Here is a 19,925-nt window from a genome sequence, read left to right on the forward strand (position 1 = left end):
ATTCAAACTAGTTTTGAAAAATATAAAAATGTTATGAGCTCCAACCCTCCAAAAAGTATCTCCTTTCAAACGAGTTCCTGGACATCAGACTTTTTTGTTTTACTTAATTATTTGAGGAAAATATTGTTTTACGCCAATGAAGAGAATTAAATGTAGCGAAGGGGGGGGAAAAATGAAATTAACCCTTGTGTTAGCTCAGGGTCAAGGTGACCAAAAGGTCTGAAAATAAATGTACTTGTTGTATCCCTTGTGTTGTCTCTGGGTTAACGTGAACGACCTCCACCACTGCATATGTGTCTATGGAAGCCAGGGAGGTCGTTCACCTTGACCCAGAGACAACACAAGAGATACCACAAACACATTTGTTTACAGGCCTTTTGGGTCACCTTGACCCAGAGACAGCACAAGGGATAACATAAAGACGTTTGTTTACAGGCCTTTGGGTCACCTTGACCCAGAGACAACACAAGGGATACCACAAACGTATTTGTTTGCGGGCCTTCAGGTCCCCTTGGCCCAGAGACAACACAAGGGATACCTCAACAACATTTTTTTACAGGCCTTCGGGTCCCTTTGACCCAGAGACAACACAAGGGATACCACAAACGTATTTGTTTGCGGGCCTTCAGGTCCCCTTGGCCCAGAGACAACACAAGGGATACCTCAACAACATTTTTTTACAGGCCTTCGGGTCCCCTTGACCCAGAGACAACACAAGGGATACCACAAACACATTTGTTTCAAGGCCTTTGGGTCACGTTGACCCAGAGATAACACAATAGTTAAAAGAACTATGAAGTAATCGAAACAGAAATTGATTTCATACCCAAGACCCTCTTATGTATTTATTTAAGTTATTTGTTTCTTTTTTTTCCTTAATCATCTGTTGTTGTTTTTTTGTAACTATGCCCGCGTGTATTATGGGATGTTTTGTTGCTGATAATCATTCAATTAAGTATTTTTTTTACATTTTTTTTCTTCTTTATTTAGTTGTTTATATAACTACTTTAGAAAACTAGATTTAAATGATTATTTTACAGAGTTTGTTTGTCGTCTTGCTACGTGAGTCCATCAGTCAAAAGATACTTTGTGAGACTTATTGTGGAGCTCCGAGATCTTTTCACCTTTTGACCTATAAAGTGATTTTTGGGAGAAATATGAAAAGAAAGAAAGAAAGGAGTGACCGCGATGGAAAAAAAAAAATAGATGCGAGAGCATCTAATTAGAAACGTGAGAGGAACATTCAAGAGGTGGTTCATAATTCATCTCACTATAAAGGCTTCATCGGCCCGAGGAGCTGCAAGAATAGCAGAGTCAACATGATCTGTGGTAACTCAGATCCTGGCTCTGCTGATACGACTGCAGGCTGAACACGGTACATGTGATGGTACAGCAGCCTCTTTGTCCACACACACTCACACTCACACACACACTCACACACACACACACACACACACACACACACACACACACACACACACACACACACACACACACACACACACACACACACACACACACACACACACACACACCACTAATCACTACATCCAAGTGTACAGTGTGAGGACAAACATTGGCCTGGATTATATCATCTGAAAGCCAAACAACAAGTGGTGTCTCACTGTTTACATTCAGGCTCGTGTGGCTTCGCTGCCGCCCTTGATTCGTCTTCAGACGTCTGACACCGAAGGGGGAAAAGAAACGTCTTTTTTCTTTGGAGGATTGTGGTTCTTATTATGGGAATTGAGTTTTTTTTTCTTCTGCCGCGGACGACTCGACGTGGCAACATGTGGTTTGCGCTGCGAACGTTATAGATGGTCGAGGAGGAGTCGAGATGGAGGAGAAGGTTGTTTTTTTTATCTGAGGATTTAAAGTGAATCCACTGGGTTCTTTTTAAACAAATACTTTGTAAATGTGATGAAATTCTGAGGCCCTTTTACTGTTGTGACGATAGTTTTAAGATGGTCAACGTTTTGATCTCATTAAAGTGATCGTTTGGGAAAAAAAATCACTTTCCTTCGTCCAAGAAAGACACTCAAAACCATCCGAATACCTCCACACTGCTCGTCTGTAACTTGTAATCAAAATGAAATTAAAACGAGGCTATATTTTTAACTTTTTTTTTTTTCTGGGTAATTTCATACAGAAATAAAAAGTAAAAACAGAAATGGTAATTTAAAGCATGTTTGATAGTGAAGGAGGATCACTAAAACATGAGAATGCTAAATGCTAATGCTAAATCACAAGTGACTTTTGACTTTTATTGGATTATTCTCATATAGGAGCGCCAAAAAATACAAACGTTTTTGATTTTTGAGTTGTTGTTTTTTTTTATCAAAAGATGTTTTACACACTATAAAAAAAAAAAACATCGAAATACTTCCTGCTAAATGCTAATGCTAAACCACAAGTGACTTCTGTTTTGACTTTTATTGGATTATTCTTATAAAGGAACTCAAAAAAAATACAAAACTTTTTTTGATCCAAATTACATTATTTCTAATCAAAAGATGTTATACACACTATAACAATAAACTTCTTGTCCAAAAAGACGCACTAAAAAACATCAAAATACTTCATGCTAAATGCTAAACCACAAGTGACTTCTGTTTTGACTTTTTTAATAAGGGAACTCGGAAAAAATACAAACATTTTTGATCCAAATTATAGTTGTTTTTTTTCATCAAAAGATGTTTTACACACTATAAAAATAAACTTCTCGTCCAAAAAGACGCACTAAAAAACATCAAAATACTTCATGCTAAATGCTAATGCTAAACCACAAGTGACTTCTGTTTTGACTTTTATTGGATTATTTTTAATAAGGGAACTCGGAAAAAATAATGACTAGATGGACGAAACAGACGAGCAATAATGGAGGTTTTTGGATGGTTTTGAGTTTGTCATTTTTGGACGCGGAGAAGAAAAGTGTGCACTTTTCGCAACATTCATATCATCGTACATTTCTTCCTGTAACTCCATAAGACACAGGTTACCCCGAAAATCAGTCGACATGAGGGTGAGCTGAAAATGAGTGACAATTGAATTTTGGGTGAACAATCCCTTTAAAAATTCACGCTTTGTTTACAAGGTAACACCGGTTTTAATGAGCGTTTTTTTTTTGTTTTGTGTGTAAAGTGGGTCTAAAAGCATATTTTTTCAGCCCCTACATTTGTTTTTAAAGAAGCACAATTTGGTTTAAAACGTATGTTATCTTTTTTAAGTGAACTGGTTACAACAATGAATAAATAACCAAACACTTGGTAAAATCTACTCTTATCCAGATATTTTGAACTCAAACATGACCCCGGGGTTACTTGTGTAAGTGTCTAATCTACACCTGAACCGCTCACGAATGAATACTTTCTGAGTTACTTTGGCAGCATGAGAGAGTTTCGACAAAGAAGAGAATCCAACACCTGCTCATCAAACCTGCTTTCTTCATTTACATGAGCCTCTGTGGTGTCTTGTGTGCCGTGACCGCTGGACTGAACCACAATTAACTATTCAACACGCCCAAGATGAATGACTCCGCTGATCTCTGACTGACACATCAGTCTTGTTCTGCAAACTGTTTCAAATTTCACCAAAGATAATGACTTTGATAAAAACTCGAGGAGGTGACACGCAGCAGCGTCGCCCTCTTGTGACCACAAGTGTAACTGCATTCATTTTTTTGTATCAACTGGTGGATCAATAATGGTGGTAAAAGTTTTAAAAGGTCATTAAGTAGTATTTCAAGTGCATTTACTAAATATAACGTATTTTAAAAGCCAAAGACTGTGCTTTTTTGTTTTTTGCCACTTGTGCGACACATCTAATTAAAAGTTTTAACACACTAAAAACATAAACTTATTAGTTTTAAATAACAAAAACAGTTTTAACCTGATAACTTGTTAGTCTCTTGACTTCCCACAGCAGCAACATACAGTATACACTGGTACCGTAAAGCGAAAAGAAGCTAAAATTATGATTTAATTGTTTAATTCCACATACATTTTGTTTGAAAATAAATAACAATGGACTCAAAATGTAAATATGATGGACAAGTTTTGAAATATTAAAAAAAAAAGAAGATTTGTATTACTTTAAGATGAGTAAAGTCTTAAAACAATATGGTTTTGGTAGTACTAAGAATTAAAATATTCTTGGATGTAAATAAAAAGAAGCCTAAAACATATTTGTTCGTTAATTGTATCATGAAACCTCTTTAGCTGTATCATGAAACAAAATCAGTTGTATCATGAAACCTATCAATTGTATCAATAAATCTCCCCAGCTGTATCATGAAACCTCCTCAGCCTGTATCATGAAACCTCATCAGCTGTATCATGAAACTTCCTCAGCTGTATCATGAAACTTCTTCAGCTGTATCATGAAACTTCCTCAGCTGTATCATGAAACCTCCTGAGCTGTATCATGAAACTTCCTCAGCTGTATCATGAAACCTCCTGAGCTGTATCATGAAACTTCCTCAGCTGTATCATGAAACCTCCTCAGCTGTATCATGAAACTTCTTCAGCTGTATCATGAAACCTCCTGAGCTGTGTCATGAAACTTCCTCAGCTGTATTATGAAAGCTCCTCAGCTGTATTATGAAACATCATCAATTGTATCATGATACCTCCCCAACTGTATCATGAAACTCCATTAAATGTTCATGAAACATCATTAATCGTATCATGAAACATCCTTGGCTGTATCAAGAAACCTCTTCATCTGTATCATGAAACACCATCAATTGTTCATGAAACATCATTAATCGTATAATAAAACCTCATCAGTTGTATCATGAAACCTCATCTAAGACTTGTCACAATGCATTTTAAACTTAAACATCCACATTATTTTTATTTTTTTATACTAAAGATCAAATCTTTTGTCAAACAGTTCCCAGAATGTGGCTTCTACGGCATCTACGATAAGATCCTTCTGTTCAAACACGACACGACGACCAACAACATCCTTCAGCTGGTGAAATCTGCCGGAGATATTCAGGAGGGAGATCTGGTGGAGGTGGTTCTCTCTGGTGAGTCTTTCTCTTTCCATCAATCCATCATGTTTTCTTTCTCCCTCATCATCAAATAATCTGAACACCAAACCTTTTTTTTCAGCTGCAGCCACGTTTGAGGACTTCCAGATCCGGCCTCACGCTCTCAACGTGCACTCGTACCGCGCCCCGGCTTTCTGCGATCACTGCGGCGAGATGTTGTTCGGACTCGTCCGACAAGGACTCAAGTGTGACGGTCAGTTGTTTTTTTTAAACTTACCACATGGTACGTAATTTCACCATCTGTCAATCAAACTTTTGTCGACTTCTGGTCCTGATCAACAGTTGGAGGATTTTTTTTTAAATACATACAAACAATACTGTATAGATAATTAAAGATATAGAAGATAAAATAAACATAACAGTACCATCAAACTCAAATGAACGTTTTAATATATATTTATATATAAAGAAATGATTTTCACTATGTTTAAAATGTCTCATTTATTTGTTTTTTAAAAATATATACTCTATTGACTCCTGCTCTATGGAAGCTGGGAAGTGAAACAGTCAAATGAAGTTGACAAACATAGATAAGTTTACAATAATTGTTTGTAAATAGTTTGAAAATGGGATCCAATAGTTGTTTTAACAGTTTGTAAAATAGTGTAAAGTTAATAAATTTGTTGTTAATATTTTGTAAATTTGGTCCAATGGTTTTTCAATTTGAACCAGACGTTCGTGAACATGAAGAGTTTGTAAATTTGTTTTAAGTTAATACAATTTTATTCAACTCCTTATTTACTCCTAAAAATTGTTAAATGTCAAAAATAAATTATAAATACGTATATGTCAATTTACTCATCAAACTTCCTTAAAAGTAAAGATAAATGATAAAATATGTATTTGAGACTAAAGATAAATTATAAACGAATATATTTTATATTTTTGGGAAACATATTTACGTAAAAGATGATTCAAAAAATGTAATTTACTCATTAGAATTGTTTAAAATGAAAGATGAGCTATGAAAGATTGTATTTGACACTTAAGTATCCAGAAATATATTTTATATTTGGAAAACATATTAACCTTGAAAAATGATTCACAAAATTACAACTTACTCATCAGAATTGTTTAAAATGAAAGATGAATTATGAAATAGATTTATTTAAATGTTTTAAAAAAATGTATGCAACTGTTTGTGAATGTGATCCAATAGGTTGTCAAATTGTTTCAAGAATTTGTATTAAAAAATGCACAAGTTAATACATAAACATTTTTTTTGTACATTTGATTCAATAATTTGTAAATGTATTTTAATTGTTAGTCAATTTGTTTCAACAGTGTGTGCATGTGTTCTTCCCAGCCACTGTACTCTCTATTTAAATCGAAACCTTTTCACCTGTGATTTAAACCACTGCTGCCCTCTGCAGGATGCGGACTGAACTACCACAAACGCTGTGCCTTCAGCATCCCCAACAACTGCAGCGGCGCTCGGAAACGCCGACTGTCCACCACGTCTCTGAGCAGCACCCAGTCGCTGCGTCTGTCCACCACGGAGTCGGTGTACAGCGTGAGCACGAGCTCCACGTGCACGGAGGACTCTGGCCTGGTCCGCTCACACACTCAAATGGTACTGATGCTGCGGCGTCTCTGAACCCTCCATCCCTGGACGTTAAAAAAAAATCTTCTTCAACTGTTTTCTATTAGCCTCGGACGCCGAGCGACGCCAGGCGCTTCTACACGGGTCGACCGGTCCACCTGGACAAGATCCTGATGAGCAAAGTGAAGGTTCCTCACACCTTCGCCATCCACTCGTACACCCGACCCACGGTGTGTCAGTACTGCAAGAGGCTGCTCAGAGGCATCTTCAGACAAGGCCTGCAGTGCAAAGGTAACACCGTGGTTCGCGGAGAAGATTTCAAACTTTGGTTGAACGTTCAAATCCTCCTTCCACAGACTGCAAGTTCAACTGTCATAAACGCTGTGCGTATAAAGTTCCCAACGACTGTCTGGGCGAGACCATCGGAGGTGAGGGAATCGAAAATTCAACTTTATTTAAACAGCATTCTTAACAATTAACCGTCGACATCTCTTTATCTTTGCAGAGAACAGAAGTAACAGTGGTAAGTTGACTCACCGTCACCACTATGGCTGATATAAAGGTCATCAAAATATTGAATGGTACAAGTTTTGACTTGTTTTTTAATGACTAATTATTTTTAACAATTTAATTAAATATTTTTTATTTTGAAAGGTGGAATCTGTTTGAAAAATTGAATTATTATTATTATTATTTTTTTTTAATGAATTTGTTAAAAATATATATTCCAATAAAGGAAAAAAATATGTTTTCTAAATTCAATATTTACAATTCGAAGCCTTTTTAAATTAAAATTAAATTAAATTAAAAAACGTTAGTATAACAGTGCCACCAGACAATAACGTTGCTTTGGAATCTGCTGTGATGGAATGGCGTGACTATTCTTCTACGTTGTCACATGATCGTCTGTGCGTCACACGATTGGCTGAAAGTATTGTCTGGTGTAACCATTATACCAACGCTTTTATATTGAATTGAAAAATGGATGAAAATATATTGAATTTAGAAAATGTATTGTTGAATCATTAGAATAATTAAATCAATAACTCTACGTATATTATAAAAAAATTGAACTTCTAAATATTTTGTTTTTAGCAATCAAAATATTTGGAAAATATATATATATATATATATATATAAATATAAAAAAATAAAGGAAGTGTCTAAATACAAATTGATTAAAAATATTCATAGTTTGAAATGTTAAATTCAACCATTCAATATTCTGAAGCCACTGATCTACTTCTATAAACTGACCTGGTCCCTCAAAACATCTTTAATAATAACTTCCTCCCCAGACCTGTCCAGTCCCAGCACGGACCCCGAGGTGCCCATGGACTACAGCAGCGACTACGAGACCTTCGACAAATCTTCCATGGACGACTCGGACGAGGCCTGCAGCATCCCGGGGTCCTTCTCTCCAGACAGCAGCCAGGATGGAGCCAGTGGAGACCAGAGGTTAGAAATGTCACATGATTTGTTCATGATGTCACATTTTACAGTACAAACACAAGTGCTTTGATGAAAGAAGAACATTTCTTTTACTAAATCAATTAGTTTTGAGATTTTCTATATGATTCCATGAGAAGTGTAGGAAAATATATGGAAATAAGAATCATTATTATAAATGAGAAACTAAAGAAAATAAATGAAACAGTTTAATTTTATCCATTTATACATGTATTTTAGTTTTATTAGGAACATTTATTTATTTATTAGGAATGAAAAAAAAGGGAATTCGCTATTGACAATATATATATAAACAATTTCCCGAAGGAGACCTCCTGAGGGATCAATAAAGTTTTTACCTTACCTTATTGTAAAAATATGTATCAATATTTGGGAAATATATTTAAAAAGGATACACAAAAGTCAATTTACCAAGAGTTGTTTAAAATTAAAGATAAACTATGAATAATGTATTAAATATTAAAGATTAATTATAAATAAAAGTAGTTGGGAAACATATTTTTGTTTAAAATTAAAGATAGACTTTAACTAATGTTTTTATGTTATAAATGAATTTTAAATACATATATTTTACATATTTACGTGAAAAGTGATTCACAAAAGTTAATTTACTCACATAATTTTTTTTAATGAAATTTATATCTCCAGTGTTCCTTAAAGTAAATATAAACGATGGACAATGTATTTGAGACTTAAGATGAATTGAATGATGAATATATTTTATGTTTTTGGGAAACTGATTTTGTTAAAAAATCATACGTAAAATTGTGTTCAATTTACTCATCAAAATTGTTTAAAATTAGAGATATGTTTTGATGTTAAAAATAAATGATACATATATTTTACATATTTAAGTTAAAAAAATATTCACAGAAGTTAATTTACTCATCAGAATTGTTTAAAATTAGAGATAAATGACACGTCAATACAACAAAATAAAAGCAAGAGACAAAATGTTTATATTTTTAAGGCAATTGAAATGGGCTAAAAAATAATACAGTTAACCCTTAAAGTTTTCAAATTGTGTCTGTCAATCATGTCACTCATCAGTCAGACCCATTTTGTCATTTCTGCCTCAGCGTCAACATCCCACTGATGCGGGTGGTCCAGTCGGTGCGACAGACCACGCGTCGCTCCAGCACCGCCATCAAGGAAGGCTGGATGGTTCACTACAGCAACAAGGACACGTTGGTAAAGCCAACCAATCTTTTTCGTCATCTCGAGACCTTCAGTTTCATCCTCTCTTGTTCCGACTTTGTCGCGCCTCTTGTTTGGCTTTTAGTGCGACGGCTCACTTATGTGAGTCTCAAGGCTGACGCGACACAACACAACTTTAAGTGCTGAATTAAAGCTGAAAGCCTCGCTCGGCTCTTTCCCTGCTCACGTTATTATCTCTGATCTTGAAATAAACCAAGCACTAACACTTGCTCTTTTTCCATTTCCCACTTCCTGTCCTCTCTTTCCTGCAGCTTTTCTTCTTCTTCTCCTGAGCTTCAGATTTAAAAGTGCGTCTACCTCTCCCTCCACACCTGCTCGTCCTCAATGACACCTTTATTTACTGACGTTACCTCCCAACAGAGAAAGAGGCACTACTGGCGTCTGGACTGCAAATGCATCACCCTGTTCCAGAACAACACGTCCAACAAATATTACAAGGTACTGAACTGAAGGAGGGTCAAAAGAAGCTACTTTGTATACATTTATATGTATATATTTGTGTAATAATGTTTTTTTTTATTAATAAGATTGAAAACTTTTTGAAATAAATACAAATAATGCTTAAAAAAGTGCTAAAGGATGATAAGTATTGTATATTGAAACAGAGTAGTCAATTCAGTAAAAAGAAAAGAATATAAACATGTTGCAAATATTATGATTTAAATCATTTACTTGAAAAAATACTCATGGCTGTGCAGACCTGTGATTGGTCAGAATTTAAAATGGGAACCAGGAAGACAGTTAGGATATTTTTTGTTTTTTTTTACTATATTATAAGTTAGTTAGTAAGTAAAGGTTATTTTTAAAGCGATTATTATGGAAATATTTCACAATTTTGCCACGAAAAATACAACGTTTGTCTCATGTTTCCACATTTTTTCTCCATATGAACTACTTTTGTTATTTCCTAAATAAATTAATTATACTTCCCAATTCATTAATTATTATTGCGTCTTTTATTTTCTAAATATAAGTGCACTTTTGTATTTATTAAGTATTAATATTATTATTATTGTAATTATATTTAACATATCTTCTTCTAGGCGATCCCTCTCTCGGAGATCTTGGAGGTTCGACCTGCCGGCAACTTCACCCTCGTCCCTCCCGGCACGAACCCCCACTGTTTCGAGCTCATCACGGGCACCATGTGCTACTTTGTCGGGGAGGACCCCAACACCCTCCTCCCCGCGCTCCCCTCCGGCCCCATGCAGACGGTCCCCGAGACGCCGCCCTCCCCGAGCCAAGTGGCCCCCAACAGCGGCGTGGGGCGCGAGGTGGCCAGAGGGTGGGAGAGCGCCATCCGCCAGGCTCTGATGCCCGTCATCTTCCAAGACGCCCCGCCGGCCGAGGGAAACACGACTCACAGTACGTCAAATACTGTGAAAATACTTACAGTATGTTGTTGAAAATATCACTAATTACTGTATTTACAGGACAAGCTTCTGTCAGCATTTCAGTTTCCAACAGTCAAATACAAGAAAATGTGGTAAGTTTTTATCTTTTTAATCAAACAATCTAGTTACAGAATATATGTTTATATATATATGAGGGGAAAGTAATTCATATATTATCTGAATTCTAATGTTTTCAGACCTTTTTTTGTTTTAGTAAATGTATGTTTCTTCCCCTGCAGGATATCGGCTCAGTGTACCAGATATTTGCAGATGAAGTTCTGGGCTCCGGACAGTTTGGTGTTGTATATGGAGGTACTACAAGTTTTTTATAATAACTGACAAATATCGTACATGATTGATGAGTAAACGTTTGTGTGTTTGTCCACCCACGTAAACAACAGGGAAGCACAGGAAGTCGGGGAGAGACGTAGCGGTCAAAGTCATAGACAAACTTCGTTTCCCCACCAAACAGGAGAGTCAGCTGAGGAACGAGGTGGCCATTTTGCAAGTAAGTCCACCAAATACAATTATTTATTATTTATTATCACGTTCACTGCTGTGGCTTTAACCTTCAGCTATTATTGGTGTCACTTTTAAAAAATGCATCTGGGGCACCAAACGTGTGACATTATTTATCTTTGACTTTGTATGGAAAGTAATTGTATTTTTTAAAAAGCTCAACAACGAAACACCTGTTGTTTCAAATTTTTTTTTTTAAATTTAACTCCAAGAATATTCCAGAGAACAATTTTAAAGATTATGAATTATTTAAATAAACTGTTCACATGTCACATTGTGTGCACGTTACACAAAAATGCTCACATTACGTTTCGAAATGATCAAAAGTCAGCATAATGTAACGTCAATAATTTACAAGCAAAAAAATTAAATTTCAAGTGAGAAATAAATATTGTGTTCGGTGAAATGTTAAAGCATTAATAAGAGGCAGAAATAATAAGAACTGTTTTTCTTTCTGATCCTTTGAATCTCCAAGTACAGCTACGATTGTTTCTCATGGTTGAAAAAAATGTTGGATTACATTGAAAAAAAGTTAATTAAAGTTGAAAATTGTTAGATTACTGTTGAAAACTCTTGGATTAGAGTTAATTATTCTACGATTGTATGCGAGGGATGTGTGATATCAAACAACAGACTTTATTGTACATAAACTGAAAGTTTGATTCGAATATTTCAACTTTTCATGTTGTAGATTATTTTTATTGTTGACTTCTCTAAAATATTTGTAATTTCCCGGTTATAAAATCCAAGATTCGGGTAGTTTCTCAAAAATCAAATCATTTGGTGAAAATACAAATAGATAAAATAAGTAGAGATGCTGAAAATCCCGGACAGCCATTTTCGTCAGAATAATAAGAAAAATAAAGTTTCTAAAGTGTTCTATGCTCGTCTAAATATTACGTTTGTATAAATGACCACTAGAGGGAAATAAAGCGTTAAGTTTGTTTTGGCAGCTATATTAAAACTCGCTTTAGGGTTTATTTGGAAAGTTTTTTCTCATACAATCTTAACATAAGATCTAGGAGTCAGGTGTCTATTGACCTCTAGGTATTTAATACAGAATGTATTTGTGTTGAATCCAAGCCTTTAATCCTTCAGAATTAATGCCAACTATTATTTTCATGACCTTTTCTTTTTTTCTTCTGCGCAACCACGTATTTCTCCATCAGAGCTTACGTCACCTCGGTATCGTGAACCTCGAGTGTATGTTTGAGACCCCGGAGAAAGTCTTCGTGGTGATGGAGAAGCTGCACGGTGACATGCTGGAGATGATCCTCTCCAGTGAGAAAGGCAGACTCCCCGAGAGGCTCACCAAGTTCCTCATCACTCAGGTGTTTTCTTTATTTCTTCTTTTTAATTTGGATGAAGCCTCGAGTCCAGATGAAAAGATTTTCTTAATAATAACGTGACTTCTGAGAATATCCCTTTAATTTCCTGTGCCTTTGTGTAGATTCTCGCCGCTCTGAGACATCTGCACTTTAAGAACATCGTCCACTGTGATTTAAAGCCGGAGAACGTGTTGCTGGCCTCGGCTGACCCGTTTCCACAGGTAGAACAGAACCGTGCAGAACCCGTTATAAACATCTCATCCATCACTAATTCCCCTGATCATGTGTTCCAAACTCGTGCTCAGGTGAAATTGTGTGACTTCGGTTTCGCACGCATCATCGGCGAGAAGTCCTTCCGTCGCTCGGTGGTGGGCACGCCGGCCTACCTGGCCCCCGAGGTCCTCCTCAACCAGGGCTACAACCGGTCCCTGGACATGTGGTCGGTGGGAGTCATCATGTACGTCAGCCTGAGCGGGACGTTCCCCTTCAACGAGGACGAAGACATCAACGACCAGATACACAACGCTGACTTCATGTACCCCCCGAACCCCTGGAAGCAGATCTCCGGCGATGGTGAACTTTTTGTGTTGTGAAAACGTCGTAATGACGAGTTTGTCGCGGTCGTTTTCTGATCTTTTGTGTATTTCAGCAACCGACCTGATCAACAACCTGCTGCAAGTCAAGATGAGGAAACGCTACAGCGTGGACAAAAGTCTCAGCCACTCATATTTACAGGTAAGTTTACCATTATTCACCGACAATTCTAGATTCCGATCGGTCTGAGGACCTTGACCATATTTTATATGGCCCAGAGTCTGATCCTCGGTAGAGCACGTTCAACAACTGATTGTCTTATTCGAATCACAGTCAAAAACCTTAAAGAAACACCCTGACATAAATCCAAAATAACGATTCCGCCAAGTCAAACTGTAAAGTAGAGAGTACCTTGAATGTGGAAACTTTTTGGTGTTGTGTGTATTAGCCAAATATCTTGAAAATTTCACTTCACTTTAAACAGAATACAAATCATATCACCAAAATAAGAAATTTTACAAATTCGGTTTCTAATGTTAAGTCAACATTGTTTTAGGGTTTCTATATTTTTGGCAACTCAAGAATTCTGCTAACATAACTGGTCAAGTGGTTTAAAACTGGACAGATAATTCGCTATTATCGCTGTAAAAGTCTCAAGCTCTTGGGGTTCTGAACCTCTGATTAAGATGAATGAACGACACATTAGCCACAGACACAGTCGTCCTGTGACTGGGAGGTCATCGGTTCAATCCCAGCTCTAGTCTAGACCATGTTTGTGTCAAGCCGTTGTGTCCCTGAGCAAGACACTTAACCTCTGATCTCCTTTGACGGTTCAGTTGGCCACTAACATCTTGACCATCCATCAATATGAACTGGTGACGAAGTGCAGATTACTTTTAAACCTCAGAGAAAGTCCTTCCTCATTCCTGTTCATGTTAAAAGGATCAGTAACGAGTATCGTTACAGTAACAGAACTAGTTATAAGATTAAAAAAAAGTAGACAGATTGTAGTTCTTAATTTCAGTTCTGGTTGCATTTTCCCATGAGAAAATATTAATTTAATGTTTATAAAAATACAGACATGAACCCAACAAATATACTTAGAGCACACAATAAAAATGAAGTATGTTACCTTAGAGACTCATTTAAAATGGTGCTAACGAAGAGCTGAACATACAAAATAAATCTGAATTTCCATCCATATACTCATTCATACTCCCATTGAGAACATCATCAAAAAAAAGTTCAGACCTCACGATCTTAATGCATTCTCACCGGCAAACATTCACTTCAGAAAAACCTCAAGTCTGGTCCATTACTTACAGAACGATGCTTTTTTAACCTCGTATTTCAACCACATCGAAGCAGACAGTCTTCATAATTGTCGTGATGGAGACAAACAAAAATGTTGTGCAGATAAGCTCCCGCAAAGTCTTCAAACAAATTGCGAACAACACAAAACAAGTCGATATGTCTGTTGCAAAACGCTCCCCTTATAAATAGAAGGCCATTAAGCTATTAGAAAGCTATTAAGCTATTAGAAAGCTATCAAGGAACTATTGACTTCAGAGAGAGGGGGGGGGGGGGGCGTCTACATTTATGTTGGGGCGTTAATTCAAAGACTTGTCATGTGGGTTCTCAGGACTACCAGACGTGGCTGGATCTGCGAGAGCTGGAGATCAAACTGGGCGAGCGTTACATCACCCACGAGAGCGACGACATCCGCTGGCAAATGTACGCCCAGCAATGCACGCTGCCGTACCCCGCTCACCTGGTGCCGCCGCCGCCCGCCACGGGCTCAGACGAGGAGGGCGTCGGGGAGGATGCGGATGTCCAGGGTCTGACCGAGAGGGTCAGCATTCTCTGACCGCAGAGTTTTCGGGACTTGACCAGTAAAAGGGGAGAGGGAGTACATCGGGGGGTTTCATCTTAAAACTGCTCACCGCAAGCATCTGGTCTGAAAAGTATCATCGTTGCTCCACATTTGTTTTGTTTTTCTTCAGACACTATGTCAGGTCACCGTCATTAAAGCCGTCTTTGAAATATTACGCCGTGGCTAGAAAAGCACTCAGGGAGTGTAGACCTCTGCCAAGCTGCTCGGAACTTGTCTAAGAAGACTGTGCTCGCAAACTTCTCCTGTACCACGGAGAGTGACATACCTTGATTCTTGGATCCAAAACTGAAGCATCTATTTATTGTCAAAATCTCCTTAAATTTTGGTTGAAATCTGTTGCAAATGGAGAGAAAAAAACGATGCACATAACAAGATATAAGGTTAGAGAGTAATCGAGTGACGCTAATGAAAACCTACAGCGAGTAGATGGAGTTGCTGAAACTACGGTAATACTTTTCCATCTTTCTGCTACAATGAGGCGATGCTTTCACCGTCAGTAGAACAACAAAGAACTTCAATTCGTACGCTCACGGAAATTTCTGGCTCCATAGTGTGAATATGCAGAAATGAGTTTCGGACTTGCTCGCTGAACAGTAGGAAGTGGTCAACACCGAAGTCCATCTTCTAACCCGCTGGTAAACAATAAGTCGATAAGATGAAATACTGCCGGCCTGATTTTTAAGGACAGACTTAAGTGTTAACACCTTCCCATCTTTCATTGTATTTCCATCCTTATCTAAAACCCCAATTAAATCACTTCATTGTCAAGAATGAGCGAAAAGACAAACCTCATACATTTTCCTGAAAATGTTCTTTTTCAGGACATGACACTTATTATTTTTATATCCATTCAATTTCATCAAATGTTCTCTATTGCTTCCTGAAGAACAGCTTGGTCAGGATATTGAGATGCGTTGCAGTTTAGTTTATGAAGAAAGTTCAACTTAAAACTCAATAGTTGTTTGAAGCTCAGGCCACAAAGAAATCAGGGGTTCAGTTTTGTCCCCTGGGTTTGAGTATATAGTATACACTCTGTCGGTCGTGTCACATGAGGATTCTAGATTCAAATAGCAAACTCATTTTTTCTAAAGACAGGTGTTTGAGATTCAGTAAAAAATGTAGGATCATAAGTAGAAAGAGTAGAACTACTGTTGAGTGATTCAGTGATTTGATGCATCAGATTTATTTCCTTTTTATAAAGATATTTTTTTAACCAATTCTGTCCCAGGCAAGAAGTGATGGCATTAGATCACAAAATCTGTCAAACCTTAGACTTTATAGGGTTAAAGATGAAATCTAAAAAGATGTGTTCAAATTGTCTATCGGATCATATTCCTCAACCCTTCATGTTCAAGTCAACGGATAAGGAATAAAGACTATCAAACATTTCTCGATGACTTCGCCCCCAAAAAAAAAGATCTTCATTTACTCCTGGACCCTCTCCCTCCTCATGTAAAGGACTAGCCCTCTGGAAGAATCGCTGATGTCCTGTCATGTGAATATCGTTGCATGTTTCTGTGAAGTAGATCATCAATATAGGCTGTAGCTGCGTTTGTAACCTGAAGCTCACGTCAAACTCTGTTGAAGAAACTTTGATAAAAACCTCCTCTCTTGTCTCCAGTTTTCATTCCTCGAAGATGACCGACGGACCTTATTACGAGTTGCTGACCATCGTAGCACGGAACCAGAAACCCGCTTTTGCTTGAGTGATCTAAGAGAATCCGTGCCACCTCCACAGCAGGAGACTGTGGACAACCACAGTTATAAATTGATTCCCCACTCAAAGTCTAATGGGCCATAATTCCCCTCCATTAAGGAGGCATAATTACAGATATCATATTTATTGTTTGTGCCAGTGTCTTCAGCAATTGTTTGGTTGTTCAGAGTGCCTCAGCAAGGCATGATAATAACCCTCTCTTAACAAACAAACTCTCAAAAATGAAGCTTTTTAAATAAAGGGCATATATATATATACATTCTTAATTGTAGTGTTTTTGCATCAGCATTTCTTTCATGGTTTTTAAATATATATTTGATACCGTGCCGATATTTAGTACATGATAACGACAAATTCACGATATCTGGATATTGGATATATTGAAAGAAATTTCATGAACGATATACATTTGACTGAAAAAGAAAAGAAATACCCATAAAAGAATATTGTCTCATGTATTTATTACAAAATGTCATCTAATGACAGCATATATAATCACGATACAGGGGCAATGATGCGATATATTGTGATACTGTAGGAACAAGGATATATTTCTAGTATTTTCGAGTACTTAACTCTGGCATTGTCGAATATAAAGACCACTCTTGATGAAGTCGTAACTGCTTTCATTTGTTTTGAAACGAAAATATGTCCAAACTAACATCAGGTTTAAAAGCTGCTGGAGTCGACTGTATCATCTGGTCCTCAGTCATAGGATGGAAAATTAGTTGCAATCAAAAAATAAACACGTTGAAATATTTGCATGTTAATTGTACGTAAAAAAAAAATTAAAAAAATTTACACACACTTTATTGAACTAAAACAACATTAATAACATGAAAATCAGAAAAGTTATTTCTGAAACTAAAAAGTCAGTAGCATTTTTTTTATCACGTAAACTTTGTTCCGTTTCAGTTTTAAAATAGCTAAAAAAAGATAAGTGTAACAGAAAACATAACAAAATATTGGCCAAATTCCACCTTCCTACCAATCAAGCTCACCCTTATGTTGAGTGGTGACATTTACTGTAAGTGTTTTGGGTTATCCTGGACAATTAAATGAATATTAAGGAGGAATAAAATCATACTGGGCTTACTTTATTTAAGTTTAATACTTTGACATTACCTCGTCTTCAAAGTAGTTTTAACTGCCACATCCTTATTCTCAGTTGCTGTTTCATGCAAAACGAAACCAACAGCTGCAGATTTCTAAACCTCAATTTTGCTAGACTTTAACATATCTATTTTTTTCCATCTATCAATCTATATCCATGGAAGACTATTCTAGTAGAAACATTTTCTTCTTTTGCCTTCGGCATTACCTTGTTTTACTCTTCTTTAATATCCTGTAACCTCCCCCTGTCTTTTACTGTAGGAACAATGATGTATTTGTAGTATTGTTCGAGTACTTAACTCTGGTGTTGCAGAATTTACAGACCACATGACTCTTGACAAAGTCTTAACTGCTTTCAATTGTTTTGAAATCAAAATATGTCCAAAGATCAGCTTTAAAAGCTGCTGGGGTCGACTGTATCCTCTCATCCTCAGTCATGGGACGGAAGTTTAATTGCAATCCAAATATACTGCCTAAATATTTGAATGGTAATTTCACATTAAAAAAACATTATTTTATTTTACACACACTTTATTGAACTAAAAGAACAAGATGGTAACACATAAAATGTAATTCACAAACGAGCTGTAGTGTTATGAAAAAAAAAAAAAAGATCACGACATATAGATATTTTCTTATAAAAACTGAGCTTTGAGGACCTAGAAACCTTAATGTACGTCCTACAGAGGAATCTTATTATTAATATTATTCCAAAATACTTTTTTTGGGGAGCATCTACATATTTTTAAACAGTTTTGTTTGAGCTCACGCGAGTACGTAGGTGTTGGTTGAACATATTGATGCACATTGTCAGAATCATCGGCAATTAAAATGTCAAGAACTTATATCACAGTTATATCACAAAGTGAATGTATTAGCATTTTGGAAAAGTATCTTTCCAGGTGTTCGTCAGACGTGATGTATAACTGAGTGCCACTTAAGAGGAGCCTGTGGAGGTGAAGACAGCTGGTGGATGTTAACTGTGTGATGAGTGTACCTCAGGAGCTCCTCAGATCCCTCCAACTCCAAATGTATGTTCCTTTTCCTCGAATCAAACCTTCTTGCCGTTTTCTCTTTTTTTGTTCTATAGCTTTGATGATAACAGCGGGCGGTCGTCTCTGTCCTATTTTGTCGCCGTGGTCAATACCAGTGACAGCTCAGGCACTTTGTTGAAAACCAGCCGAGTCGCGCTCTTATCGGCCAGAGTTTACTTATTGACACACAAAGTACTTTCTCACATGAATCAACCCTTAATGCAGTGTGTGCGACTTGAGGTTTATTTTCACAAATCAAAAGTTTTGATTAAGAGTTATACAAGAACACACCTAGGCTCTTAGCTGCCATGGCAACAAAAAGATGTATTAATATCCGCCATCCATCATGTTTGGCAGCCGTGCAAAAATATCAAATGACTACCTTGTTGCTTTCAGCCAAATACACATTTTTCATTCTCTCACAAAAAGCCAGACAAGGCTTACATTTATGGGCTTTAGAAATTAATCACAGTCGTCAAGGGTTACACACACCAATAATTTGGGAAAAGGTTCTTTGACAGAAAAGTCATTTGCTGGTAAAAGAAAATTTACACAAATCCAAAAGTAATGGTACTAAAAAGATTTAAATAATTGTTACCTTTCAAATTATTATTATGTGTTAATTACAAACATTTTCGATTTTCTCCTGATCCTCAATTCATTTCATTTTACAACAAAGCCATGACGGAAATTAATTAAATAAAAAACAAAAGAACATTGCTATTCAAAGAATTTTCTGTGAAAAATAAACATTTGATTTAAATCTCAAATGATGTATAATGAAACATTACTAAGAACCTAAATATGATGTAAATGTGAAAAACATTGAAGGAAATATATCACATTTCAAGTAAATCAAGAAATATGACCCTACTAAGGGTTATTGAGTTAAGATTACTAAATAATTAATAATTTCAATTTATTGTGGAGAAATTTAATCGGAAATAACACATTTTCATTATTAAAATAACAGCTTAACTGAAAGTTTTAAATCCTACAATGGATATCAGAGATTATAACTCTTAATGTCAGGACTTTCAAAGTATTCTACACTATGTTTGTATGTATGTATATAAATATATATTGTATAACTCTTATTATATAT

General features: G+C 36.4%; 1 protein-coding gene across 2 annotated transcripts in view; it reads left to right on the plus strand.

Annotated features, from left to right (window-relative positions):
• The window catches only part of prkd2 (protein kinase D2), a 33,557-nt gene extending 16,985 nt beyond the window's left edge, over positions 1-16,572 (plus strand). Inside the window, exons 2-19 of one of the 2 annotated variants that reach the window (XM_087796434.1) lie at positions 4,894-5,032; positions 5,118-5,249; positions 6,430-6,629; positions 6,707-6,890; positions 6,956-7,027; positions 7,105-7,122; positions 7,898-8,057; positions 9,149-9,260; positions 9,648-9,725; positions 10,331-10,652; positions 10,721-10,773; positions 10,921-10,993; positions 11,083-11,189; positions 12,370-12,531; positions 12,651-12,749; positions 12,834-13,101; positions 13,178-13,263; positions 14,705-16,572. In XM_087796434.1, the coding sequence (XP_087652560.1) occupies positions 4,894-5,032; positions 5,118-5,249; positions 6,430-6,629; positions 6,707-6,890; positions 6,956-7,027; positions 7,105-7,122; positions 7,898-8,057; positions 9,149-9,260; positions 9,648-9,725; positions 10,331-10,652; positions 10,721-10,773; positions 10,921-10,993; positions 11,083-11,189; positions 12,370-12,531; positions 12,651-12,749; positions 12,834-13,101; positions 13,178-13,263; positions 14,705-14,929 (2,490 nt within the window). In that variant the 3' untranslated portion in view covers positions 14,930-16,572. Of the gene's footprint in view, positions 1-4,893; positions 5,033-5,117; positions 5,250-6,429; positions 6,630-6,706; positions 6,891-6,955; positions 7,028-7,104; positions 7,123-7,897; positions 8,058-9,148; positions 9,261-9,647; positions 9,726-10,330; positions 10,653-10,720; positions 10,774-10,920; positions 10,994-11,082; positions 11,190-12,369; positions 12,532-12,650; positions 13,102-13,177; positions 13,264-14,704 lie in introns of both variants that reach the window. The other variant, XM_087796433.1, reaches the window with a different exon arrangement.
• The last annotated feature ends 3,353 nt before the right edge of the window (positions 16,573-19,925 follow it).

This window comes from Callionymus lyra, chromosome 7, assembly GCF_982586985.1.
Source record: "Callionymus lyra chromosome 7, fCalLyr1.hap1.1, whole genome shotgun sequence".
NCBI classification, from domain to species: domain Eukaryota; kingdom Metazoa; phylum Chordata; class Actinopteri; order Syngnathiformes; family Callionymidae; genus Callionymus; species Callionymus lyra.